Source organism: Molothrus ater, chromosome 1 (assembly GCF_012460135.2).
Source record: "Molothrus ater isolate BHLD 08-10-18 breed brown headed cowbird chromosome 1, BPBGC_Mater_1.1, whole genome shotgun sequence".
NCBI classification, from domain to species: Eukaryota; Metazoa; Chordata; class Aves; order Passeriformes; family Icteridae; genus Molothrus; species Molothrus ater.
This window is the reverse complement of record NC_050478.2, coordinates 67647634-67675567: the sequence shown is the minus strand read 5'-3', so window position 1 is coordinate 67675567 and position 27934 is coordinate 67647634. Positions and strand designations below refer to the sequence as shown.

The 27934-nt window shown below is 41.6% G+C and overlaps 1 protein-coding gene across 1 annotated transcript; it reads left to right on the top strand.

Moving 5' to 3' along the window:
• Positions 1 to 508: 508 nt before the first annotated feature.
• Positions 509 to 27061, top strand: LY86 (lymphocyte antigen 86). Its single transcript, XM_036406418.1, has 5 exons — positions 509 to 855; positions 14478 to 14564; positions 15968 to 16096; positions 23341 to 23393; positions 26313 to 27061. Exons 1-5 carry the CDS (start codon positions 735 to 737, stop codon positions 26406 to 26408), a joined length of 486 nt encoding a protein of 161 aa, XP_036262311.1. The 5' UTR covers positions 509 to 734; the 3' UTR covers positions 26409 to 27061.
• The last annotated feature ends 873 nt before the right edge of the window (positions 27062 to 27934 follow it).

Genomic DNA, 27934 nt, shown 5'->3' with positions numbered 1-27934 from the left:
GAGGGCCATTAAGTAACCAGACAGAGAGGAGGAAAAAAATTAAGTTTAGGTTTATCCGACTGGGTACACTGCTAAATTGTATATTCCCAAAAAACCACTGAACAAAATCAATGTAAATGAAGGATTTAGCATAGTCAAGCAGAAAGAATTCATTCCCAAAAGTTTCAAGTCTTGCTTATGTGGTGTCAGCTTTATCAGACACACCTCCCTTCTCTCCAGACGACAGATTTGTTACTAGGAAAAACATAGAGACCAAACTGTTCATCTTCCAAAATTTGGGCTGACTTTGTGTGATTAAGATGGGGCAATTTGGATTGCAACTTTTTTTCAGCCAGAAGGCTGCAAAATAAGCCTGTTTGAAGTTTTGTCCCAAATGCTTTGACTTCAAGAGAAGAAACTGGCAGCAAGAGCAGAAATAAACACATTGCTGCATTGTTCCAGCAGGCACCAAGGCAGGACTATGCTGGGCAGTGAGTAGGTGTGATTAGCTCATTTGTCATTAGTTGAACACCAAGCAGAAAGCAGAAGTCGAAGTACACGGAAATAACACCCTCCAATTCTGATTAGCCTCTTATTTATACCGCATTGTGGGAAGCTGAGGCTGCACTGGCTCACTTAACCCTTTTGCAGGCACGAATGTTGTAAGTCCCGTGTCCCTTGGAGAAACGAAGGAACACCTCCCTCCAGAGTGTTAGCAAGAGACAGAAGTGATCCTGCAAACTACCACCACCACCATGAAGACATCAAATGCTCTTCTTTTCATCTTAGTCCTGCTTTACATCAATGCCAGCACACAGTGGCCTACGCACACAGTCTGCAAAGAGGACAACCTGGAAATATATTACAAAAGCTGCGGTGAGATTTTTTTACATTTCCATTTTCCTTTCAGCTGCTCAGCAGAGTTGTTCCTATATGCAGTGAGAGATGCTTATAAAGCCAGGCAGTGAATGGAAGGGTTACACTCTCAAACTTCCACTGGGTTTCAGATCTAAAATATTTTTCATGTTTCAAGTACAGCTGGTTTTGGTTCACACACAAACAAACCCAACTGTATTTGGACGATAATAAAGAGGAAATAATGTAACTTAATTCAGAATAATAAACCGCTGTGAAAAACCCAGTTTAGCATGAAAGAGATGACTAAGATCTTTATCTTGAAGTTAGGTTAAAAAATATATAGGAAGACCCTAGGTCTTTATCTTTTTTACCCTTGGGATGAAACAGGCTCTTCAATGCACTGATCTGCTGCTTTCCTAATGTGCGATGAGGCTGTGGTGATGTGCTTTCTGTCCTCCCACTAGGAATGACAAGGGACCCAGTGTGACAGTGGGAAGGATTCATGTTCTCTGCCATTGCCACTGTGCTTAGTGAGACTTCAGCAGCAGCCCTTACCAGAGGCATTTCCCAGGGATCACAGGGTTTTGTTTGTTCTTTAAATCTGTAGAGAAGAAAAGGAGCAAGCGACACTGGAATTGACTGAAAATGAATTCACTGAATGGTGCCTGCTTTTCACCTCTTGCTTTGCTGGCCGTGTGCCTCGCCTATTGTGCTGATCTGCTTTACAACTGGGACAAAGGGAATTAGATTCACAGACGCCTCATTCATTTTCCGCACGTGATTTGAAAAGCGATTCATGGCAAATGAGCACCCTAGAGTTTGTTTTTCCAATTCATCCAGTTACAAAGGGTTTTCCCGGGGGCTTTTCCTCGCCTGTAGCTTTCATGCGTTTTTGCACACCCATTAAAATAAAGCCAGTGAAGGACAAGAGAAGTAAATAAATATTTGTAATGCTATTCTTTACTGGCCTGCTCCCAGGGGACTAAAGTCAGGCTTCACGTTCTATAAATGGGTGTAATGCATTAAGAAAATATTTAATTAGATATTGAATACAGACTTTGGTGTTGCCTTCATATTAGTAAAAATCTATTGCGCAAGTGAGTTCTGTTCCCTCAACAGGTCTCAGTCAGCATGAGATGCCTTGACACAGAGGCATAGGCTACACTCTGAGTGAATTCAAAGTATGATGAATTTGTCTGCTGGCATGTGCCAGTTCAATGTTGCTTCTTACTGTGCACATCACTGGCCTAGCTAACAATATGCATTTGTTTAGAGTCATTTGTCACTTCCTTTGGTTTGCCATGAACAGAAAGATAAGAGGTACATTCATTCAGGGGGAATTCACAGCTTGAGAAGCACAAGCCCGAGATCATAAAGGTCAGGTCCCACCACTTAGAGTGGTCTTCTGTTCTCCTGCGTACAGCTATGGGAGATGAAAAGATTACATAGATGTGGAAACAATGCAAGAATTAAATAAGATTCGTTGTTTGAAGTCAGGTTCTATTCTCCCTTACTGCTCTGTCAGATTAAAGTTGAGGCAACTCACAACTGCCATCACAAGGTCCTGCCTTGCCTTTTTCCAGAGGCTATCACATGTGCAGCATCAGCCCAGGATACACCATCTGATTGCTGCTGATGCAGTTCATAATCCAGCACTTTGCATAAAGAAGAATTTAAGGTGCTTGGGGTCAAGCCCCACAATCTACAGGTCAGGAGGATCAATCCAAGTACACTAGCCCACATCTGCTTCAGAGAAGACCCTGTCCTTACTGAGCTCACTGGCAAGCTCACAGTGGTGCGCAAGGTGCTGATCACCCTTTCAGGAGAAGGGGAGCTTTCTCCCTACTTCGTTTCACTGTAAGCCATAACCAGATGGACAGAACATAACTCCATTTTCCATGTGTCCTGCCAATTGTTCTCACCCAGGAGGACACAGACTTGTTGGTGTTTGACAAGACCCTTTCCCATCAAACCTTCCCATTACAAATTTGTAATGGCAGCAACCACAGAGTTGATATTAGGCAACTTCCCACACTCTAGCTATTTCAGGGGAATACTGCCCCATATGTCCCTCCAGTCTGAGAAATCCCTTTGGTATTTCCTGCTCCACCGAAGGTATCAGAGGATGTCCCATTTGGGGGATAACAGGAGACACAGTGAAGTAACAAGTACGAAATCTTGGGTAAAGGATTGCCTGTTGGCTACAAGAGGATGAGGATTTCACCTCTAATGTTGTTACTATAGACTCTAGGATGCTATCAGGGAATTAGGATTGAATCAAGTAAAATATAAAGATGTTAAAAGATTTTTTTATCAAGTACTTCACAATTTGTTTCTAGAGCATAATGTCCTCTCTCAACAAATTATTAGAATTCAGTTTGAGCATTTAAAGAGGAGCCAAGTACCCATTTTTGCTTTGCTGTTTATCAGATCCTCTCCTATAATGCAGTAAAAATCTGACTAAATTCAAAAATATGGGCTAATATAACTGTGATTAATGCAACAGAGAAATTTAGATGGATAACTGAGAAAGTGAAGCCATCTCCTGTACCCAGGAGTAAGTTGCAATTGCTGGTCACAAGCAATTGTTCTAGCTGCATCTTGCTCCTATAGCATGATGCATCTTGCTCCTATAGCAGACATGCATCAGGCCCCCAGCCTCAGCCCATGCTCTGGATGCTATAGAAAGCATCCCCATTCCCACTCAGCCACATCAGACTAAATGTTCTGTAACCAGGACTCCAAGTCATGCATCAAAAGAAGGGGCTAGACAAGATACTAGTGATCCGTATAATGCAACCGTAAAGAAGAAATCAGACAAAAAAATCTCAGCAGCAAGTCTGTGGTAAGAAAATCAAGCTGAGGGGCAGGTGGTCTAAAAGTAGAGTAAATAGACTGTGTGCTGCCTCCTCTAGGTAACCACAGGAGACATAACACTGAGACAGCCTATAAATAGCAAGACATTTCCTATTAGGGCCACTCTTCCTCCCAGGAACAAGTGACAAAAATGAAGGAAGATCTCAAATGACCACAAATCACTTTAGAAACCTGGGCAGAGATCCTGAGATAAAAGCAGCACAGGTTAACATCTCTGACTGAGAAAAGAGAACAGTAATTGGCAAGTCTATGCACAGACATGAAAAGAACCTGCTACATAAATGGCCAATTTCTACCCCTTTTAATTTCACTGTAATAATGCTTTTGATCTTTCTAGCTACATTATAAAAGGCAATTGTCTGGGAAGGGAAGGGCAGGTAGGCAATGGTAACAAATTGCCCTGGGCAGATTCCAGTGTTATTTGAGTAATAAGCATCCACTTGGAAGTGCAAAGTGCAATGCAGTCAGAGACAACAGAACATAACTCCCTAACACATCTACCCGCACCTGCTTCTAGATCATTCATGTAAAGCCTAATTGTCTTAATTAGCCATGAAAACATTCTTAATATGTAATGCTCAAATGGGACCCCCTTCATAAGGGAAAGCAGGTGATTGCTCCTGCAGACATACAAATAATATTTTCCAACTATTTTTACAGCTCTTTCTTGAAATGTTAGGTGGGCCTGTATTAACACTTTAGTGCTTCAGAATGCCTACTTTTGTTTCGACCAGCAAGCTTGCTAATTATTTAATTAAATTATTTAGATTAGGACCTGGGAGATCTTAGAGCTGCCCACTGCCTAAAACTGTAGGTTTCTTTACAGTGCAGATAAGACACAAGGTTCTAAAAAAGGGTATGGACATACCCAACCATTAAGGACTCTGTTTTCTGTGCACTGGAATAAATAACAGGGAATTTCAGGGAGCTCCTCAGAAGAGCCAAAGCAGTAATATTCAAAGATGACATCTTCAGAAATATTCCCAAGACTATATAAAACACTGCTTAGACCACATGAGATTTTTAAATATAGACAAACATTTTTTCCCAATTCATATCTGATTTTGTTTTCTTTTTCTTCTGTTTTACATCTGAAGCAAGGTTAATAGCCATTAAAGTTTCAGGAGAAGGAGCAAACAATCAGTATTCCTTTCAACCTTCTGAATTAAATATGAAATTGGCTGCACCCTTCATAAGATTTATATCTGTATATCTACACATTTTAAAATAATAAAACTTATATAGGGATGTGGGTAAACATTTGCTATAATTCATGTCTTCTGCTAGACAAAGAGCCAGGGCAAGCTGGTCATCTAGGAAATTATTTTTACATGACAATGCCTCTTCCAAAACAGAGGAAGGTCATGCTGAACTTATGTCCAATGAGCTCCATGTATGCTTGCACAGTTCTATGTCACACTTGAAGCAGTGTCATTTATATAAACCTTTTCTCTGGCCTCCAGTGGCACAATAGGAGAGAGTAGCACTGCCCACTTCAGTACACACTTGCATTAAATTGTATTCGTAGATAGAGGAACTCTCATTTGTATGGCTTTTCTTTAAGTGTGTGAGCTCAGATTTGGATCTCTGTTAAAATGGCCCCTTCGAACTCAACAGGATGTAGAACCCACTCTGGTCAGACAGTACATTACAGACATGCTCCTGGTAAACTCTGTATTGAGGGAACTTTTCAGTGCTTAAAATAAAACAAGTGGAGACAGAGATCAATTAGCTCACAGTTTCCTGATGATTTGTCAGTCCTTCCTGAAGAGTTTCAGGCTTACTAGGGTCCCCTCACACACTCATTATACTTTCTCCTTCATACTGAGAGACCAAAGATACTATTTTTCTTATATTCCACTTGTTCCTTTTTTAAAAATACAACTGTAACATCAGGTGTATTTTTAAAAATACACCTGCTCATTCAGCAATACCAACTTGTAAACAGTACTGTTAAATTGGCACTAATTTTACAGTATATCGCCTTCTGTTCTCTATGTCAACCAGTCTAACTAGTCCTTTTCCCTCCCTGACTACACACTTATATTATTTACTTAAAGGATGTAAGTAATCTGATAGCTTCAGCTGGGAAAGTAAGGTCTGCAAAAAGTTCTCACTCATGACGCTTCAGGGCAAAAATTCTTCCAGACACTTGGTAAAAAGAGGTTCTTTTTCCATTATTCTTTGGACTTTTGGCAGACAGATTGAGCCAGATGCTTCTCTTGGACTTATTTATTTATTTCCCTCAAACAGTCTCCAGCAATTGCTTCTGCTTCTAAATTATTTAAAGCCACACGACACCAACTCCCCTCTGATTTTTTGTTGCATAGATTGCTAATGGGCAAACAATCAAAGAACTTAAGAATTCCACTTGAAAACAATTTTTTGTGTGTTTACTCTCTCCAAGCCATCTTACTGTCATAGCTTTGCTGTTGAATTCATCTGGTATAACTTACTTATTCCAAGGGGAAGACCAGATGTGTACATGTATATTTCTGGCACCAGATCCTAACAAACTGAAACTATCATCAGAATCAAGGTAGCATAGTTATGAGTGTGCATGCAAATCTTTTTTTAAAATTTTTGTCCCTCCATGAATTAAAACTATCCCATCTATTTCATTCTCCACATCTCATTAGAGGATTTAAACTTTCTTTTTTCTATGTGAACTCTTGAGGTGATTCTGAACATCATTTTACCCTTCTTTCAGGTGAGGAGAGTACTTAGTAAATTTTAAAATGTAAATGACATTGAGGAGCAGGAGACAATTTCATACCTCCAAGGTACTCTGGCAAAAACATTAGATTCAGTACCTAGACTTTAAATCTTTCAGTAAAATCAATATTAATGCTTTCAGTGAGACTAGTAGTGGAGAGAATTAACCTCAGCTGAACTTCTCCCACCAGGATTTAAATTCTCCCATCTAATTTAGTTCTCTGGTTTCCTCACAGAGCCAAATTCTTCACCAAATCAATTAAGGTCCTGCACCATGGACTGCAAGAGGGTTGTTTATGTTAAGCACAGACAGCCTCTCCTGCTTATCTCCAGCTGATAAATCTAAACTGGTTGGCATGTTTTTCACCTACTCACTTTTGCCAGGTCTTTGGTTGCTGTAGCCACTGAGTCACTCAGGTAAATGTAAGAATAGGTGGTAACAGTTCAGAAGGCAAGCCATAGACAATTATGTTCTATCCTTTGGAAAAATATAGGAGAGACATACCTAAAAAATGGTATATTACATTGCAGTCAAGAAACGCTGTGGGTAAGGAAATATTGTCATTTGCTATTGGATACTGAATCTGAGCCTATGGAGGGAGCACTCTAATACACTGAACAGGTGAGTCACAGCCATTTTAACAATTTGGTAAAATTTGAGATTAGCTCCTCTATTACATAAAGCAGAAATTATCAAAAGGCTGCATAAAGTCAGGAGCAAAAACAAACCACAGCTGATGATGAGTGCTCCTATGCAAAGCTTTCTTTGTAAGCCTCCAAACAATAAAGCATTGCTATGCTTTCTTGACATTGCCACATCATCTCATTGAAAGCTGTCATCAAGGCCTCAAAATATATCTGGACCCTACTATGCTTACAGTTTAGCAAAGAAAATAGAGGCAGGAGATCAGATGCTCACAGCAATTTAATATCCATTGGGAAAAACATCCAAAGTATTCTAAGAAAAATTAACACCTCAAAATGAAAAAACTACATCAGCATTATTGTGTGTTGGTGTCACTGAACCAACTTTAAGGAGGCAACCTAAAACTAGGGAGAAACAGTGGCCACCAGGGACAAGATGCCAAATGCCCTTTACAGATTCACCACATACCAAATCAAAACTCTTTGGTCTGTTCCAGATGCTGCTTTTAGGCTCAGGAGAGCTTCTAGTTGCCAAAAGCTAGCATTTTTAAAACTACCACAAATTATTTCAATGTTTCAGTTTCCTCTTCACCTGAAGATGGATGGCTCCTGTCAAATGATCCAGCAGTGATCAGGCAGGTGGGAGCCCAGCTAGTTTCCTCAGCAGAGGGAGCGTGCCATTCCAACTGTAGCTTACTGCCATGCTCCTGTAGTGGATTTAAACCCATCATGGGAAAATGGGAACTTTTAGCCCATTTATGTGCTGCTGATTACTGTTCTGTATAATCAGCGGTGTAGCTGCTCTCCCAGAGCATGGCATGTGTCTGACAGCAGGGCAGTTTCCAGCAACGTTTGGTTCTATTTCTGACACAACTCTGAAAGTCTGTTGTGAATCCCCAGTCATTCTGGCAAGCACTGATGTCCAGAGACCTCAGTCTCAAGTAGGGCACTAAGAAAAAATTATTAAAAAAAAAGCCAACACATTGAAGAGGGAAGAGACAGCTCTGATTAGGAACACAGGCAGTTACTGTAAGCATTTTATTCATCCAGTGCATGGTGTTTTCTTACCAACAGAAGAACAAAGACTTTCTCTCTCTAATACAGTCCCTGCTGGGCCCAGATTAGTGAAGTATTTTCTTGTTACACTGCTGTAGTTGAAGCCTGCCCTGCCTGCCTTTCTCTCTCAAGCTAACTAGGACAAATCAGGATTATCAAGTACAGATCTATATGTGCTATCTCTCAAAGCCTGCATCTTTCAGTTTTGTCCTCTTAAACAAGCTTGGATAAAGCTTTGTCATACCACACAAAGCACAGAAACTCCCCTTTCCCAAATACCACCTCTGGCAAAAGCAAGGAAAGAGCCTTCAGATACTGAGCCTCCCCTCAAGCCTCAGCCAACAGCTCTAACAAGCTTGCTCTCAGGAAAGGTGGTTCAGGCAGGAAAAGGCAGGGAAACTCAGGGCATGTCTTTGACAAGGCTGCTTGATGCATGCCAGTGACACCCCCATCCCCAAACACAGCCCTGCACAGGCAGAGAGCCCCTCATATCTTCTGTCTTCACAGGGGCTTCCCTCCACCTCATCGCATCAGCCTGCTGCCAGAAAATCTCTTCCTCTCCTCTCCACCTGACATTTGGAGAAGCCTTCTAAGTTACTGTTTCTTAATATTTGTACATTTGGACATCATTTATACTTCCCAATGAGTTTTATTTGAAATATCAAAAGACAAAATCTTTGTCTTTTATTTAAACTGACTTTGTGAGGCACTGAAATCCTCAATCTAACCAAGAAATATATAAATGCTCTATGCATTACCAGTGTTCAGTATTCTTGGGAGAGGACTGGAAATTATTTAACTTGTATAAACCTTTTTTCTTTTTTTTTAAGTTACATTTTAAGTTGCTTTTGCTAGTGTCCTGGGCTTTTTTAGTTTATAGATTATACTGAAACCAAATCTTCAGGCTTCCCTCTACAGCCATGTAGGTTTTATCAGAGAGGAAGCAGAGTTATTCACTCCATTGGACATCTCCAAAAGCTTTGGAGGTTTGGGTTTAAGCAACCTCAGAAACCACAAGTTGATAGTACGGTCTGCAAAGGGGAACTCCCACAGTCTGTAACCCCAGGACATTAAGGATACACAAACTGTAATCTTCTCTATTCCTTCTCCTCTATGTTGCCTAAGCGAGCCAGAAAAGTTCAGGTGATGAAACATACAGTGACTTCTGCAAATGAGGCCAGAGAGACTGAACTGAACTAGGCCAGAGTTCGAGTCTGAGTTAGGCAAGAGCCTGGAGCTGGTCATGGCTAAGTCAAATGTCTTAGGATGAAGTATTCTGATGATAAAGTAGATACAGCCAGTGTGAGTCTCACAATTTATTCTGCTTTGCTCTGAAGAGAGGGTCACTCTGCCCTTCCCAGTCACATCTGGAGGTGGCAGTGGCATGCAGTGAAGGCAGGCCTAAATGGAAGTTCATTAAACGGAAGGTGCTCAGGGAAATGCAGATGCATAACCAGAGAGCTGCTAATTCACCTGATGCTTCTTCCTCAGTAGCCCATAAGTAGATTCCAGTGTCAAATATAACCTTGAGCATTCAGGTTAATTTATTTAAATAGACATTAAAGGGAAATTGTTGAACGAATACATAAAGTCTGAAATCCCAAACAGTTCCTCATTCTTTCCCTCTCCTTTCATCATCTTGAATGTTGTAAAGACTAATGATTTAATTTTATTAGGAGCTTTGAAGGTAAGGAGTATTGGGTAATTGCTAAATGTTTCTTCCTTGTGCTAATTTCCATCTCCTCTAGCACCAGCTTGTCCTTACCTGACCCTCACCAAGTGCAGTTGTGCTATTTCGTTCCATTCTGTTGCTTATCTGCTCCTAAAAGTATTATTTTGAAACACCCAAAGCTAACCAGTTTGGAGGGTCTTCTTACCCCTCCAGGGCTTACAGATGTGGACTTTTACAAGCAAAGCTCCTCTGCTTGCTGCTGCTATTCACTCATATGACTGATCTTCATGCTCATATGGAAACAATGTGATTTTAGAGCAGATTCAGAAGAGAGGAAAATCAGTACAGGATAGTAAAAAATATTGGGGGGGAAGGGGGAAGAGGGGGGAAGGGAGAGAAGAATAAAAGACAGAGGCTGTTGTACACCAGCACAGCAAAATTCCTAGAACAGGTGCTTCCCATCTGGCCATGCAGTTTCTGTAATGCCCAGTTAGTAATGTAGCAGCACAGGGTCTGAGGGACATTGCCACAGTGGGTTAGCATATTATCATTCCCAGCTGTCCACTTCATCCTGTGCTCTGGAGATCCCCTCCCAGGAGGCTGTAAAGGCAGCCCCAGCTCACAGCCCTGTGCCTTTGTGCACACCCATGTTCAGCAGGGGCAGGAGCCACTGGCCCCACAACTGCAGTAACCAGGGCACAAAAGGCACTTCCCACCTGTTGTCCTTGCCACTGAGGTTACACTGCTGTAAATATGTCTGAGCTAATCTACCTATGAACCTTCTACCAAGAACACAAGCAGGGGGGAAAAGCTCTAGAAAGAAAAGTTCAGGAACTCATCTGAGCTTCTAGGCTGTACTACACACACCTGCTCAGTCTCCTAAGAGAAACCCAGCCAAACCCATCACTGTGAGCCCCTCAAATAGTAAGTCAGGCTGAAATCTTGCACTGTGGTGCCAGCGCATGTGGAAAACCTCATCCCAAATCAATATAGGAACAAATCTTCACCAGGGTACTTGGGTAAGGGTGAAATAGGTGATGGGATGCACGGGCTCAGCTGGCACTAAGCCATGTCAGGGGTGTTTAGTAGCAAGATGCCAGGTACATCCCAAATTCACCTCTCACAAAGCAGGATTGTACTACAGAAGTCAGTCTTCAGCAAAAGCTGGACATTCAGTGCTAGATACAGTTGGGAGCTCAGCCTCAGGCACAGCATCAGGTTCAAATAACAGGTCTGGAAAATCTTGGAGTGCATGGATGGTTCACAAAGCCAAAGGCTTTCTCATTCCCAGAGCAGTTGCCCAAAATTTAGTATTGCCTAGAGAGAAACTTGAGTCAAAATTCTCCTTCCAGACACTTTTCATGCTAGCTGTAAATATGTTGCAGCCTAAGTCCTTCTCACTAGATACACAAAAAATGTCCTTTTCCCCCTCAGTAAGCAGATTTTCACTGATAAACCTCAATATGTTTGCAAAATTTCCAACAACATTATGAGTGTTGGTGATTTATCAAAGCTGAACTGGAAAAGCAAAATTCTGCAACCAGTTAAAGAGTTTCTAGCTTTAATTATGGGAGAGAGAGCAGATTGAAGGGAGTAGGTGGAGGGAAGTCTGGGAACATACAGTACTGTGCACCATGAAATGTTGCAGGGAAGCGAAAGGCTGAAGGGCAGCCCCACGTATTTTAGAGATCTAACAGTAAATGTTATTGCTCTGCACATGTGAAAGACATAACATGTATTTTTTTCAGTCTAACCAGCTCACTTCAGATTGAAGCAAACACAGAAGAATAAGTATTAAACCTCCATAGGAGACACACAGTGACTCACAGTTGTACATCTGAGATGAAAAACAAAAACGGCAATTGCCTTGAGTTGCCTTGGCCACAGGAGGCACTCCTCACGATTTAAGGAAAGAGGGGGATGGCACAATCCCTTAGTGCATAAAGCCCAGCTGAATTTACAGATTCCTCCACTTGTCATGCAGCTAAAACCCAGAAGTTTCATAAATTTTGTTATAGTAGCAACGTTTCTCCCTATTTGTTTGGGAATCCAGACTCCCTGGCACCATAGCTTTAGCAACACAGCCATTCTTTCAATTGATTTCAGCAGGAGGTCCCCATATATGCCACAGTATCTAAGATTGCAAAATTGGATTGCTAATTCTAAGCAGGAATTTCCACAGGGATGGTCAGAAAATTAATTTGGGTTCTTTTAGCAGTGGAAAATTTTACATTTGTCAGCAACAGAGTAACAACAGAAAATTCAAGAATTCAAGTGCTCCAATTCACAAATTTTTCTGGAATTCCTCATGTGAGCGCTTCCACACTCTGTTCTTTGAGGACCAAACAGCACCTCCTGGATATGCCAGGATCCTATGCTGCATCACAAGCAGGGCAGTAAAAGACATCCATGGCTACAATGCACTATGAAATGTATCATCTGTCAAAGGAGCTCAACCCATAGAAATAAGCAGACATCCAAACTAAAATTACCCTGAGATCAGGGTGATTGTAAGAAGCTTTCAAAAAAATCTTGGTTTCATGAACATACCCTTTCCACTCAATGCTGAGAAATTTTAAACTAAAAGTTCAAATTCTAGCCCTAACACCACAATTTAGTTTGTTCATTAAAGTACAGCCTAGTCTCTTTGAAAGAAAGGACATTATGTATGTTCTACTGCCATGTTAGACCATAACTCCCTCTTGAAACTGCAGACCCAACAATTTTAGTAACTCAACAACCAGCACTATTTGTAGGCATCAATGCCCAAATTGCTCTGAATCTGAGCAGCTGCTTCCTGAACCTTATCATCACACCACACACAAAACAGAAACAAGAGGGGCTCTAGCAGAAGTCCAGAGGAATGCGGAAGCCAAGCCCTGAAAGATGGTAGAAACCAGAGGGGAAGCAGGAGTAACGGCCCTGGAGAAAAGAGAAGTTTGACATGCTTTCCAGCTGGAGCAGGAAACTGCTCTCCTAACCGATTCCAACAGCTTCTGAAGCTGCAAAAACAAAGCTGGAACTGACAGGAATAAGAAAAAAGAGGAAAGACAGCCCTCTGACTGTGGCCACACTTGATAAACAACTGCAGGCACTAATTTTTTGTCCCAAGCAGATTATGCAACTGCAGAGACTGCTTTAGTGGTGTGGAGGACAAAATCCAGCACAAGGACACAGAGCTTTAGAAATATCAGTTCTTTTTATCTCCCTCCTTTGAACAGTCATTTTAACTTACCCAAATTTAGGGCTCGGCTGTTAGCTCACACTGATAGTCTGTGGGCTCACAAAGCCTGGCTTAGTTAGAGCCCTCCAGGTCCTCTCAACACTTTCATTCATTCTGTGATCTCCTCCAAGCAATCAGGTTTTGGTCACACAGGCTTGCTGATTGCCAGCTGCTATAGCTGTGGGGCACTGCTGCTAAAACAGGGTTAGACTGTAGGGATGCTGGCTCAGCCTCACAGAGGACACTTGTGACTCAAGTTTCACCACAGCATCTAAGGAAAATTCTCCCAACCTGTTATTTTCAACTCAGTGAGAAGATTAGTTCAAGCAACAATAACTTAAAAAGAGAACTCAGTTCCCAAGTCTATATTTATCACTACCAGATCTGAGTAAACCAAGGAGCCTATGGCTGCTTCTGTACATGCCACAGTTGCTTCTCTTTTTTCTACAGAGAACTACATTGGATGAACAGGCTGGCTGGAAAGCCATAATGAGGGACAAAACTATGCCTAAAGCAAGTTTGAGGCTCAAGGTATTTTTCCAAATTGGCCAAATCTTTCCCCTCCTCCCACAGCTTTGGAAAACAATTGCACATTCTATTGGTTGTGGCAGCTGAGCTGTCAGTGGTTGCTGCTGCCTGTCACCAGAGAGTGACATGTCAGCAAGCCTTCAGGCACAGCATCAAGTCTCATGGAGGCTAGCAAGGAAGAGGGTGGAAGTAGTAGGAAAACAATTATGCTTTTACAAGAGTTTTAGAGCTTTTTGCAGAGAAAGGGATACTGCAGGAATTGGAAAGAATCACGTTCATGATAATTATCAGTCAAAGGGCTTCCTTTGGTCCCACAGCTCTGCTGAAATCTCACAGAAAAGGGGAAATGTAGAATATTTTCTGGCTTAGAAATATCACAGGATGATGGACCCAGAAAAAAAAAGTGCTGCAGTATCTCAGTTAACACAATTTCATTTTCAGTTTTGGACTTTTCATCCCACTGCAGAATTCAGTTTCCAAATCAGCTTCACCAAGCCATCTTGTGAAGCAAATTAATTAATAAACATCTTCATAACCAATTGCTCCTCAGTGCTGAGGAACGAATGGCAATGTGCAGAGTCTGGGAAAAGCAGTTGTGCTGAGATTTCATCATTGAATAAGTATTGGCTATCCACCATTGTGGGGAACTTTCCTTCTTTGAGCTTGGTTAATTTTCCCACACAATAGATTCTAACCTCACACAGGTGAGCACCTGAGTGCACTTTAGACTCAAGGGGCAGGAAGGACTCAAGTAGCTATTGAATGCAGGGTATGGGAGCTCTAAGCACTTCTTGGAGAACTTGTAAGAAATATGTAATTTGTTTTTTATAACATTTCTATATTTTATATATTATACATACAGTCTCAATAAAGTATCTCATAAAAGATATGACTTGTAACCCCCTACTTTGCATCTTCAAACAGATCCCCAGCAAGATTTTGCTCTCAGCATTGACCATTGTCCTGATATTGCAACCCACACCTTTAACATCAGAGCTGCAACAGTCCTAGGTAAGTGAATTGCTATTTTCTCATGCTGTACATAGGTAATTCATGTGTGAGTGATGGTATTAAGAAGTAAGCAAGGCTGACTATCTCCTATAAAATATGAATCGGCTTCATTTCTTAGAAATTTCAAAACCCGTGCAGGGTTACAAAAATGTCAGTTCTGTTATCAGCTTGGCCTCAGACTACATCTGTCACCCTAAAGAAGTCATATCAGCTTTCAGCCCCTATTCCGCTCCTGCTCTTCATTTGTACACATGGAGAGCCAAGGGGGGGCTGCTCTAGAGCTCATTCTCTTCATAGCTAAGTCTTCTGGGGAGAGTCTTGCTGCCTCTCACACACATTCTTATGTCAGTACCTCACCAAATTTCCAAGGCTGTGACCCTTGCAGGTAGGGGTCTGAATGGACTCCCACAGAGCAACGTGGGGATACCCCTCTGTCCCTCCTGGGTGTACAGAGAAGTGTTCTGGGAAAGTGCTGGCCTGAGGCAGCAGTCACACCATCAGTTTGCCACCTGCACTAGCTGAAATTACATCCTTCAGCACTTGACTGATTAGCCATAAAAGGTAAAAACTGGGTGCACACTTTAATATTAGCCATTGCTTGCTTTGTGATTTTTTCACGGGAAAGCCACATCTAGCCGACCTGAGCCCCAAGCTCATCTAGATCCTGTACTACCAGAGCATAAATATGAAAGAGCTGCTGTATGCTCTTGGTGTTGAAAATAAATTTGTGTGCCAAGTGTCTTTTAGCACCTGAGAATGCTTTCTTGCATGCAAAACGTCTCCCTTCCTGTCAGACATGCGGGCTATTTGTCCAGGGAGCATCAGTTTTCAGGGGGCTGAAAAGGTAAACAAGCCTGAAAAAAATCACACTACAGACATTTGCAAATAAGTCAGAGCACAGGACCTCCATCTAAATCCAGTAGCCTCATTGGCTTTGCCTGCGTCAGCAAGCCAGGTACAAGGAGGCAACCTCCTAGAACTGCCAAGCTGCTGTGCTGGTCCCTGGCACAGGTTTGGCTCAGGCCAGTTACTGTTTTCCCAGGCAGCAGTTTGAGGTCACACGTTGTTCCCAGGGGCCCATTGGATACGATCCCTCTGCTAAGAACACAAGAAAAGTTTAGATGTAAGGACAGGAGATTTGCTACACCACTTGACCTCAGAGTCAGAAAATGGTCATGAGCCTAGTTTATTTAACACTCAAGAGAACTGCTATTATGTCCCCTGTCATATACCTTGAAGGGCCTAGAGACCTCTTCCTGAAGCACAGATTTCTATGTATCAGGAGGCCCCCGTGAAGAGAAAATGTCTAATGGCTCAAACAGCAGGGAGGAAAAAATAGAATAGTTTTTAAAATAAAGTTAATCCTTGCACTTTCCCTGAGGTCTCGCTCTCTTTGTGTATAGGACACAGCATCGAGGAGCTCTACATCAAGCTGGACATGATCGTAAATGGAAAGACTGTCCTAACCTACACAGAGACGCTTTGTGGGCCGGGTCATTCTAAGCTTATTTTCTGTGGAAAGAAGAAAGGAGGTAATTTAGGTGGCACTCTCAGTGTTTGATGGCTACTGAATACTCCAAGCAGGATGTGCCTGCTGTGCTGTTGACTGCACTAATACATTGTAATGTTCTGTTTACTTCACCAGCATGTTAATGGTGACAGGAACGCAGTAGGACAAAGACATTTTAATTTAAGGGCCTGCTTTTCCCCCCAACCTGTTTGCTTGCTTTACTTTTAATCACAGAATATTGCACACCCATGGGAATTTAAGGCCATTAAAAGTAACTGTGGTTATGTGACCCCCATCCACCAGCAGGGAGGTTCATAAGCCCTATTTAGAGGCACGTGCTTGTCATGTGAGCAAGAAGTATGACAAAAATAAAGGCTAGCTCTGTAAAAGAAATGGCTGAGCAAATAAACAACTATTTCTGAACATGTTCTTCACTATTAAGCAAGTCACTCCTCCTGTCCTTAAAGGCAATTCTTAAATCACTTTATGAGGAAATATGCTTGAATAAGGATATTTGGATTAAGATACTATTTGCTACCATCTGTGGTTTGCATCTTTCAGTTCAACATGTGCCTGTGCAGGAGTCAGACGAATTCAGCTCATGCCAGTCACACTGCCAGCTGGGAAAGACTTGCTCTAGTTGGTTTAGAGTGCTATTGCTTGCCCCCAGAAACCAACCCCCCAGGCATCTTTGGGCCCAGGCGAGCCTGGGCACCTAAAGGCCCCTCCTGCCACGACCCAGGCTAGGTAGTGCCAAGTTAGCTGTGCCATGTCTGGAAGAGCTGTGGTCATGCTTCTGGACTGCAGTAGGCATGTATCCATTAATTTTTAAATCCCCCTCACATCATGATCATCTATTTAGGCTGATTTTATAAAAAACCAAGTGGAGACACAGAGCAGTTTGAATTGTCAGAGCACCAGATAGTTACAGAAGCTCTGCTTTCCTTGAGTCACTGACATCTTCAAGCTGATAACACTGCGATAACTCATGCGCAAGGGCCATGAGTTTAAAGACCATGCACAGCACTACTGTGAAGACAGTTCCTGGAAAATTACTAAGACATTTCACACTGCACAAAACTATCACAAAGAATAATAGAGAAATGCTGCATGAGCAACCAATTATGTAAATCATGTAAGCCAGATAGACAAAAAAATTAAATTCAGAAGTTTCTTCAATTGTGTATTGAATTACAAGAGGAGAAAACCCACCCACAGACCTACTGAAAAACTATCTTATTCTGATGAAGTACTTAATAACATCCTTTAGTGAATACATTAAGGAGAAGTAGAGTCAGTCCTGAGCTGAGCACAAACTGCTATTCACTCATTAAGCTAGAAAGCCAAAACCTCCTGGGGTTTCCAAGTCTCTTAATCTTAAACTGATAGGCGATTGTTTCTGTTCATTGAAGTACATTATGACATAAACACATAGTTGGTTGTTTGAATAATACTATATATCTTCATTTAGAAGTACCCCTACTCCAATGCAAAGATGTCTGCCGTGCACTTTTTAATATACACCCTCTCATCCAGTAGCTGTTTTTATTTAGTAATTAAGTCACAGTGGGAAAGTGAACTTTCTCAGGTTCAAACTGAAAATGGGGTATTTCTTTATTAGTTAACAGTTGAATCTACCCCATATTTTAGGACAGAGAATTGAGCTGAAGACAAATTTAAGGCAGTTCAGGCAAAATTTACCATATTAGTACAGCTGTAAATCTGACCTAATGCCTGTGCTGGAAGGACAACTTGTGAATGGCCAAGTATGCAGACTACTAAGACCCAGGAGAGCAGAGAGCCCTTTCAACTGAAGCTTTTCATGGAGAGCCCCTTTTTCCCTGTTGTATGGGCAACATTTCCAACATCTGGCCAGACCTGACCTGAGTTTAAATGTAGTTTCACACAGAACTTGCTTGCCTTTCATAAGGAGGCTAAAAATTGCCTGCCCCTCCCTCTCCCAAAATTAGACAGAACATCATCCTTCTACAGGTTTTGTTGATCCACTTACTTGTGGGGAAAAGCAGAGCAGAAGTTACAAGAAAAAGAGAGTTTTAAGAGCCGGATGTGGCAAAGTCTTAGTTATTTGAGGGAAGTTTACTTTTTTTCTTTATTTATATTTGCTCTCCTATAATGCTACAGTTTTTTCATGACTAGAAATACTCTCTGTGCTGGAAAGACTTAAAATAGCTGGAGATTTCATGTTCATCATAATCATATAGTATTTACTATTTTTGTTAACCAAAGGTCATGTCTGGCAGTGCTCACTCAGGCTCATGAATAGGATTCCAAGATCTTTTTCTTTGAGCTATGTGTCTGTTGTGAAGTTGTTAGCTCAAAGTTTGCAAGGAAATTTGCCATTATCTATTTAGGAACAATAGCAACACAATTGCTAAATTCTTTGTGGCATAACGTGAACTCAGGCCTTCCTCTTTTTTAGTAGAATGTGCTGGTTGTTCCCCATTTCCTCCAAAGAAAACAGTTATGTAAGATTTAACACATTTCCCAATGCAATCACTAAAATCAGAGTGGAAGATCTACCAGGCTAATATTAAGCAATGTGCCAACTACAGCTTGCAGGCTTAAGCAAGGCCACCTGACAAAAAGATAGCTGCCTCCTCTGCAAATTTTCTTTTGGGCTCAGCTGACATAGGCACCATCAGAGCACCTGCACAATTCCTTATGCACACACCCCAGACCACAGAGAAACCCTCACCTTGCTTCAGACCTCCAGTCTTTTACATTATTGTCCCTTTCAGCAGGTGTTACAGTGAGCAAGTTTCTAAAACAGCATTTGTGAATAAAAGTAGGGAACATAACATGAATTAAAAGACTGGCTATCACATTAAGAATGTTGGTAGCTGTTTCTGAGAAAGCAGCTATACCACAAAGCTAGGTTTTTGGGCTGACACACAATGCCATCTTGCTTAGCCCCTTCACCTCACCTTTTCCTCACCAGTAAGAGAGTGAATCTTTCTCACCTGGCCATGTATTTACATATGTTTTTTCCCACTCAACTAGACATCTATAGCTGGCAGTTATTCACATCATTGCTACATCCATAGCACCCACAGAAGCTTGTGTCAGTTGCATCAGTGCAAGATTGTGTCCTAGAAGAACTCCAACATGGAGCATTGAAGTTCTAAAAATATTTAAAACATAGAAAAAGGAAGAGGTGGGTGCAGATGTACAGGGCCTTTATATAGTATAAGAGTGTGAGAATGCATAAAGATTTTCAGTGAAGGGAAGATTTGAGAAAGAGGAGTGAGAATTTCATTATAGGTGTTTAGTCAGGAAGGAGAGGCATCTTCATGACAAATGATAACTAGTAATTTGAAGTAATCCTCAGGAAGTTCTTACTTAGACATTTGAAAGCTCTGCCTCAGACTGGAAACTATTAAAGGCATGCTCACTAGCAATAAAAAGGACTAAGTCCCTTTTGGTAGAAACAAGAGTGAAAAGCTGGTATAAAAATACAGTAGTATCACCTTGATTCAGTGGTACAATAGAAATATTTTCTAGGCAGTTCTACAGAAATCACTTTCAGATAAATCTATAAGAAAAAGGGCTGAAAGCAAATCACTGATGACAGCATCCTTGACAGGTACCATAAGTTACCAGCAGACAAAAAAAGAAAAAGGGGATTATTTAATTGGAAAAACGCACTCATGGTTTATGCTCTTCCAAATGTGTGAGCATTTTTTGCAACCATACTTGGGCTTTTCTCTAGGAAGACCATAGAATTCTTTCAATAAGATAGGCTCAGTGTTTGTGACAGTTATACTTACTGCAGCAGATGTGTTCATCCTCTTTGAATGGAGGAATGTAAAAATGTATGAATATGTGGAGAAAAAATGCATAATAAGGATGCTGTGATAAACTGCAGTCCTTCAAGCCATGGAGGATGTTTACACTTCAGGAATTATAGTAGAAATCCCCATGCAACTGGAACACTGAATGGTCTTTGAATAGCCTGATCCACTGAGGAGGTTTCCATGGTCAAAGTGAATATGAATGATAAAATTCAGCAGATTTAGGAATCCATAGTATTTCCTGACAGGTCTCAACTAGCTGAAAATGAAAGCTGCCCTTGCTTTCCTTTAAGGACATACTTTCAAAGCAGCATAGTTTCCCCCTCCCCACTGAAGCAAGGAAGGTTACAGGAGTTTTCTAAAGGACTGGTTACAGAATCACAGAATTGTTGAGGTTGGAAAGTCATTTGAAGGTCATCTAATCCAGTTCCACATAGTTCAAACAGGGCCATCTGACAGCCAGTTGCCCAGGACCATGTCCAGGGTAAGGTTCTTAGATATATCTAAGGATGGATGTGCTACAACCTCTCTGGGCAACCTCTGCCAGTGCTCACTCACCCTCACAGTAAAAAAAGTCTTTCCTGATGTTCAGGTGAAGCCTCCTGTGTTTTAGTTTGTGCCCACTGCCTCTTTGCCCTGCCACTAGGCACCAGTAGAGACAGCCTGGCTCCATCCTCTTTTACAACCCCACTGCAGGTATTTGTAAACATTGATGTGCTGTCCCCTAATGTTCTCTAGGCTGAACATTCCCAGCTCCTTCAGCCTCCTCATTGGAGAGATGTTCTAGTCCCTTAATTATATCAGTGGCCTTTCACTGGACTTTCTCCAGTACCTCCATACGATTCAGCTGAACCACTGCAAGACCTCTGGTTAAAAAGAGCTAAAAGATAATACAGCTCATGACAGTGATTTCTTTGATAACAGAGCAAAGGCATCGCTACAACATATCAGAGCAATCAAGGAAAACTTCTCAGAGTGGGCTGAGGCAGAGCCCTGAGACTGCATTCATCTAGTTACTTTATCACAGTGAAGTGTATGGGGAAAAATAGCTTCTACCTACACTAGATGAGAGATTAGCATTGCCATCATTTCAGAAGCAAATTTATGGCCTGATGACACCTACTTCATTTTAAAATACAGGCTTTGCAGATCCTGAATGCTGCATCTATGTTTTTAGATTCTGGATGGCTTTCTGAGAGCCTAGATGAGATCCTAACAAGCCATGTGATCCAAGAGAAGCTTCCATGTCCCCATGCAGAAGGGCTTTGGGTGATTGTTCACAGCCCAGTTTCCTCTCCACCCTCCTCTTCTGTCACCCAAGATTTGCTAGGCTGTGAGTTGGCTGAAGAAAAGGCAGTCCTGCAAGGCTCTCTACTGAACAAAAGGACACGCAAAGCATGAGTCCCAGCACTGCATGGCCCACACCACCCTGAGGGGGCAGCTCCCAATATGCCTTAGATCACATTGACACACACAGCTCCCAGGGTAGTCACTCATCATTATGCAGTCTTCAGTGCCTTTAATTCTCATTTAGAGTCTATTAAAGCTGTGAACCAAGAGGTGGGCTGTACTGTATTTTTAAAATTTTTGAGTCACTGCTCACTGCAGTGGAGATGTGTCAGACTCCTGGGCTCTGGCTTCGTGCACAGAAGTGAGTGGTGATGGTGACGGCTCTCTGAAAACAACAAGACTTCTTGCTGTCCACACGAATTAGCCAGGGATGCAGAGGGGACTGAGTGCAGTACAATTGCTGTAGCATAGTTGATCAGTGTGAGATTGACAAACCAAGACATACTTATTCTGTTCTCTGTTTTGGGATTAGGTTTTTCAGGGCAACACTGAGTTGTTTTGCATCTTCTCCACGTCCCAGGATCATCAGGGCATTACATGAAACAAACTTCTCACTAATGCAAAGGTGTAGAACACTGGTGATATCTCAGGTTTATCCTTTTCCTAGTTTATCTTATTGTCATGATTGTTTCATATAATTTTGTTACAAGACTAACATTTCTCGTCATTTGTGGGAAAAACTTTTGTGGACTGTTTTCCAAGTCCATGCATGGTGAGATGGACCATACAATCTAAAGATGTTACAGAGCTTTTATGCAGCCTTTCACAAGAAACAGTTTAAGCCAACAGTGAGACTAGACTAAAGCTCTCTAGAAGTGACAAGCATCAAAATGCCAGCACATACTCATATAAACATGATGAAACACTCCTCTGTCACTGTCAAAGTAAGGAATATTTCATGACACCTACAAAAAAGAATCCTTAAACAGTTCTTAGACTTTTCCATGACTTGTGTGGGGCTAGTTGTGCAAGAAATTCTGAAATACTGAAACATCTACAAGTTTTATTTTCAGTCAAGTCTGCACAGTTTGGCCCAGTAAGCTATGAAGAAGTAGGAGGAACTGCAGAACAGCTTGCTAATTCTCTCCATTAATGCCAAAGTTGCCCTTTCTTCAACAGCCAAGAGCAGGCATTCCTCGTACGAGGCTCTATTCCAGTCACCAACACAGTTGTGATGGCTTTAATACCTCACGTAACTTCTTGCTGAACGCTCCCTCAGCAGAGAGACAGACATGTTCTTATTACTTTAAAGTCATGTTCAGCAAGCAGTCAAGAGTCCACACCTACACAAATACTTAGCTCAGATTGGTTTTTCTAAAAGTTACCAAAACAGTACAATTCGACTGCTGCAGCTGCAGGTATTTAATAATTCATGCTAAAGTGTCACAGACATGTTTTATGAAAAATCCTTTCCTTAGGACTTTTTCTCCTGAGAAGCTGAGAGGCCTCAGGAACAAAATGTAAACAATTATTATCTGCTGCTGTGGAATGCAACAGCTGCATCTTTGATTAGTCTCATGTAGTTGTTTCTAATTAATAGCCAATCACATTCCAGCTGTCTCGGACTCTTGGTCAGACACAAGCTTTTGTTATCATTCTTCTTCTTGCTTGCTAGCCTTCTGATGAAATCCATTCTTCTAGTATTTTATTATAGTTTTAATATAATATATATCATAAAATAATAAATCAAGCCTTCTGAAACATGGAGTCAGATCCTCATCTCTTCCCTCTTCCTGAGACCCCTGTGAACACCACCACACTAAAGGACTTGAGTCTGGCAGTCCCCCCCTCCCCTTTCATTTTCAGGATGGGTGATGACATAGATACTCCCACCTGGTTGTGCAAAGATGTGCCACCTTTTCCATTCACATAGGCCACAGATGCTCCTTGAGCCCAAGCTCTGCCTTGCTTTCCCCATAAGGCAGTAGACATCCTGATATTTCCCCCGAGGGGGCTGTTGCAGGATAGGGTATGGAGCATTTTGCAGTTCCATAATACTTGTCACTGGAGGCTTTGAAATGCCATTACCAAAAAAGGATCTATGCTCAGCTTTTTCCTTCCTGTGCTGCATGTCTAACCATCCATCACCATTGTTGCTTTCCAGAACATCTCTATTATGAGGGGCCAGTCACACTGGGAATCAAAGAAATCCCTCAGGTAAGTTGGTTGCAGCTGAGTTCCCAAGCAGAAGGGCTTCCCAGATGAGGTATGGTCAGAGGACTACCAGCAATCACTCTAGCACATTCCAGGCTTCCCCAGCTGGCACACTGGATCTGACAGTGCTTTATATGAATAATCCTCTTCAATATGAAATTAAGTGACTTTGCTTATAAAGAGTTACAGGGGCACTACTATCCAGCAACAAAGGTTTTTTTCAGAATAGCAGGTGTCTGCACCAGCACTAAGTCAGACAGCCATAGAGTTCTTTAGTAGGCTCCCCCTCTCTTACTCTTAAAATAGCAAGAAAAGAAGTTGTTCCAGGGGACTCCCAAGAGACCAAGGCTGCAATTTTGTTCAGCCTTTAGTGAACTGAACAATTTAGAGAAGCTCATTCATCCTCTCTGGCTATAAAGGCATTTTAGATAACTACTGCAATTTAAAGTATTCCACTGTACATACATGGTGTCAGGCAGAGAGACCAAGGTCTTCTAGGTGGCAACTGAAGGTACAAGTTATTAGGCCAAGAATACTTTCTCTGAATTTATGGAGCCTTAAAATAAGAAAATGATTTCTTAGGAAGGTGAGAAAACTGGCAGTACTCTAGACACTGCTCTGAATTTCCTGGTCATCCATTACAGATGCTTTTCACTCCACACACAGCTAAGTCTCCTAGAAGCTCAACCAAATCACACTGCAAAAAAAGATAGATTCAAATGCTGAATGTAACAGTCTCTTAACTGGGCACAGCATGAAGATATATTTGATCAGTATATAACAAAGGATTTTTTAGAGACATACAATGAAGAGACTGGATTGAAGGGTAGAAGGCAAAGTCTTTGATTATCAAGGCATCTTGTTGAGAATGTAGCAAAGAAAGGATCACAGTCACCACTGAAAAAGCATAGAGTTCAGGTGGTCAGTCAAATACCCCTTAGATTTACTTGGAGAAGCACAGCATGAGCTCTCAATTCTTCAGCAGCAGACATAAAATATATGTCAGAGGCTCAAAGATGAGGTCTGGGATCTGCTCAGTATTGGATTGCTCCAGGCAGGAAAAGAAAACAGGATCAGAACAGGGATACAGAACAAAGACATGAGTCCCAAAGAACTGAGCTTGCCAAGACCTGCAGAGGTGATAACAAGGGTAGCTGGCTTCTGGGAAGATCAAGCCTCCTTAAGTGCTACCATCTCATATGTCTCAATCTTCCTTTGGTGATAGCAGCAACCAGGACCTTCATTTTCCCAAAGCTTTCACAGGAGGAGCTGGACCCCCGTTATGCAGGCTGTTATCCCGCCCTAACCAGCCTGCTTCCCTAAAGGCTATACCTACAGAGGCTGTGTTGAGCAAGGCCTTTTGATGTCTCACACAGGAGTGCCTGAGCTCACATCAATCATCATCCTGCTCCAGGAGCAGCTTCACTAACATACTTACGTAGTAAAGCCTCAAGAAAAACTGAAGAATAGGTTTTTAAACCAAGGAGAAGCCATAGAAACATGCACACAGACCAGTAAAACTCCAGTTCTGGGCAAATTAGCTGAATTTTCAGCTAGTTTCTGGAGGCAGAAACTCCAAGACTGATCACAAGTCTCTTTTAATAACATTTTTCACCACAAGCAAAAATTATTCTGAAGGAGAAAAAAGAAATCTAACCACTAATAAGCAATGGAAAGTAGTTATTATGAAGTCTTTTCCGTGATTTAAACTATAAGCTTTTAGAGAGTTAATATACTTGTGAGAAAAGGAATAGGAAGCCTCTTTTGTTAATCAATCAGGCAAATAACACCACAAAAAGGAATTATTCCATACAGCAACCATCTTCTGCTCATTGCAAAGAACAGCCTTATCCAAGAAGCCTGAGGGGTGTTTGCACACTCCACACAGGAATTACAACCAGGCTCTATTCTCAGGAGCATGTTGCCATTGGGCCTCTCTCTAAATTTAGATTTTACTCTTAACTTGAACCTCTCTATGAGGACACAAACCCAGGTATTGCTTTAAAAATCTCATTGTAAAAGGCAAATGCCAAGAAGCTTGACTCATTTCAGCCATGCCTCCTACTCCACAACCAGAAAGGCTCTAAACAGGGCAAGAGCATTCTGTGGTTCAAAGCAAGGAGGTCACTGCTGCCAACCTCTCCTACTCTACATTTTGCTCCCCTCTGTGCTCCAACAAAAAACCCCAGAAATAATTACTGCAGTGCCAGCAATATGCAGTGAATAAATCTAGTTCACCTCTTCTTCCAAATCTGTTAAAGCCACCTTGGTCACCTCCCTGTACAGTGCTTTTCCAAGTGGCTGGAGAGAGCCATCTTGACCTATACAAGATAGCCATGGCTTCTTTAAGGTTCAGATTTTTTTGTTTTGGTAATGATATAAGTTCTCCTCAAAGCCTGAGTTCATGCTTTCAACTACACAATTGGAAATCAGACTACTTCTTGTTTTATTATATAGGAATTCATTATAGATTGAGTCATCTATACACACACTCCCCCCTGAGCACTCTGTTATAAAAATTCATATCACTAACACTGAACAACAAGATCCATGTAAGAGAAGTGCCAGAGAACTGACCACCTCTTTTTCCAGTTACTAAACAGCTCAGGCCATATTGTGCTTGTTTATAAGAATCATGAGAACTTACAGATTTGAAGGGATTTTTTAATGCAGCAAAACATTTCATTCCACTTGCACTGTTTAATTTTCAGTTTGTGCTGTCAGCATTGATATCCCTGAGGAGAGTATTTTGGCAAAAAATATGGGCACATCCTTTACCACCTCTGAAACATTTGGAGCAGGAAGGTTTTGGAGAAACTTGATGGGAAAAGAATTGTTCTGTTTCTAAAAAGAGGAGTCAGAAACTTAAGCAGTTATATAGTATGATGGGCTAATCTCTTGCTTTGCATTTTTCTCATACAGGGAGATTACACTATTTCAGCAAAGCTGACTAATCAAGATCACGTCATTGTCGCTTGTGCCGATTTTACAGTGAAAAATTATTTAGACTATTATTAGCAACAAACCGATTTCATGAAAGCTACAGACTACCAAAACTATTCAAGTCAAGTAGGCTGCTTGCATGCTACAATGATTCTGAAGAAAATAATCCTCACATGGTGATTCTCATGCTGTTCCCCTTTATAAATTTGCTATTTTCAAGAAGCTACTAGATCGTCTAGTGGTAATTTTATCTCTAAACGCACACTGTAGCCTACTTTTTTCTTCTAATATATACAGCTGTAAAAAGAAAGTATCCAATACCAACACTCATCTTAGGATGAAAATAGCATGAGGTAGAACAGGCGAGAGCCTAAACACTTTTTGCAGTAAGTTATGGAGGTATCCATTTCTCACACAGGCTAGAAGATGACTTTCACATATATCACATATTATGCAATTACAGAACTGAACATCTTAAATCTTCTCTGGAGCCTGTCTGGAGATTCCACTAGCACAGCTTTTGTTATAACTACAGAACAAAAGAAAATGGGATGAACATGCCTTTTTTCCAGTGATCGATGTCATGTCACTGGATTCGTATCATCCTAGTCTTCTGGAGTCTACCTGGAATTTTTTGTTCTGTAATGTCTTTTAAGTGATGCGTGAATCATTCTGTACTTAGGCTATGTGCTCTTCATGCTTCTCAATAAATTCATGATGAAAGACTATTTTTTCTCATTTTTGTCATGATTCTCAGATCTCTCCATACTTTAAGGGGGGAAAAGGATGATGAGGGAAACAAGTTCAAAGAGCACATTTTAAATATGAAGTATCAGTCATGTTTACACATATTTTATATTCACAGAGGAAAAACTGTTCCTTGCTTTGAAGCCCCATGAGAAGTAACACAAATTATATTCCAAGTGCAGCACATCCCCAAACCATCTCATTCCAGGAGCCTTCGTAGCTGACATAACTGATGGGTAGATAGATAACCAAGCACAGGGCAGCACATGGGATTAGGATCTTGGCTTGGAGAGTGTAGAGACCTGTTTGGGATCCTGCCATGGAGTAGGGTTGAGTTATGATTTGAAAAGGTATAGGCAGGAATCAGGGACACAGGAGGCTGCTGGAGCTGAGCACAAGTTTACAAAGGCTGGTCACAAGCATTGGGCTGCATTACTCATGTTGGAGAGATTCAGTATGTACAGCTAGGGCAGCTGCGGCTCTCATCTGGCCACCCACAAGCTCTGACATATGGCATCCATCCTACACACCCACATTCTGCAGCTCAAACAAATTCCTGAGCAGCCAAAGAATCCCTGGTGCACAGATGACCAACACCTCAGAGCGGCCAAGAGCTAGCAGCAAGGGAGAGTCTCTTGTTTTCTTCTTGTGCAGCAAAACCCTCAACTGCTATCCCAGCAACAGAGAGCAAGTCTGAGACCTGCTCACACAGGGAGGCTTACCACAGCTGAACGTGAACCAGCAAGCACACAAGAGGAGATAGAGCACATTAAATACACTGCTTTTCAGCCCATTTCTACTACACCCTGGTTTGGAGAGGGGAAAAAAGAAAAGAGGAAAGAGAGAAGGTCAAC

What these genes read in the sequence shown, in the direction of transcription:
- LY86 (XM_036406418.1), top strand. Translation starts at nt 735, where the DNA reads ATGAAGACATCAAATGCTCTTCTTTTCATCTTAGTCCTGCTTTACATC. An exon ending in CTGTGGAAAGAAGAAAGGAG is followed by an intron (nt 16,097 to 23,340) that starts GTAATTTAGGTG and finishes GTTGCTTTCCAG; the next exon opens with AACATCTCTATTATGAGGGG. An exon ending in GAATCAAAGAAATCCCTCAG is followed by an intron (nt 23,394 to 26,312) that starts GTAAGTTGGTTG and finishes TTTCTCATACAG; the next exon opens with GGAGATTACACTATTTCAGC.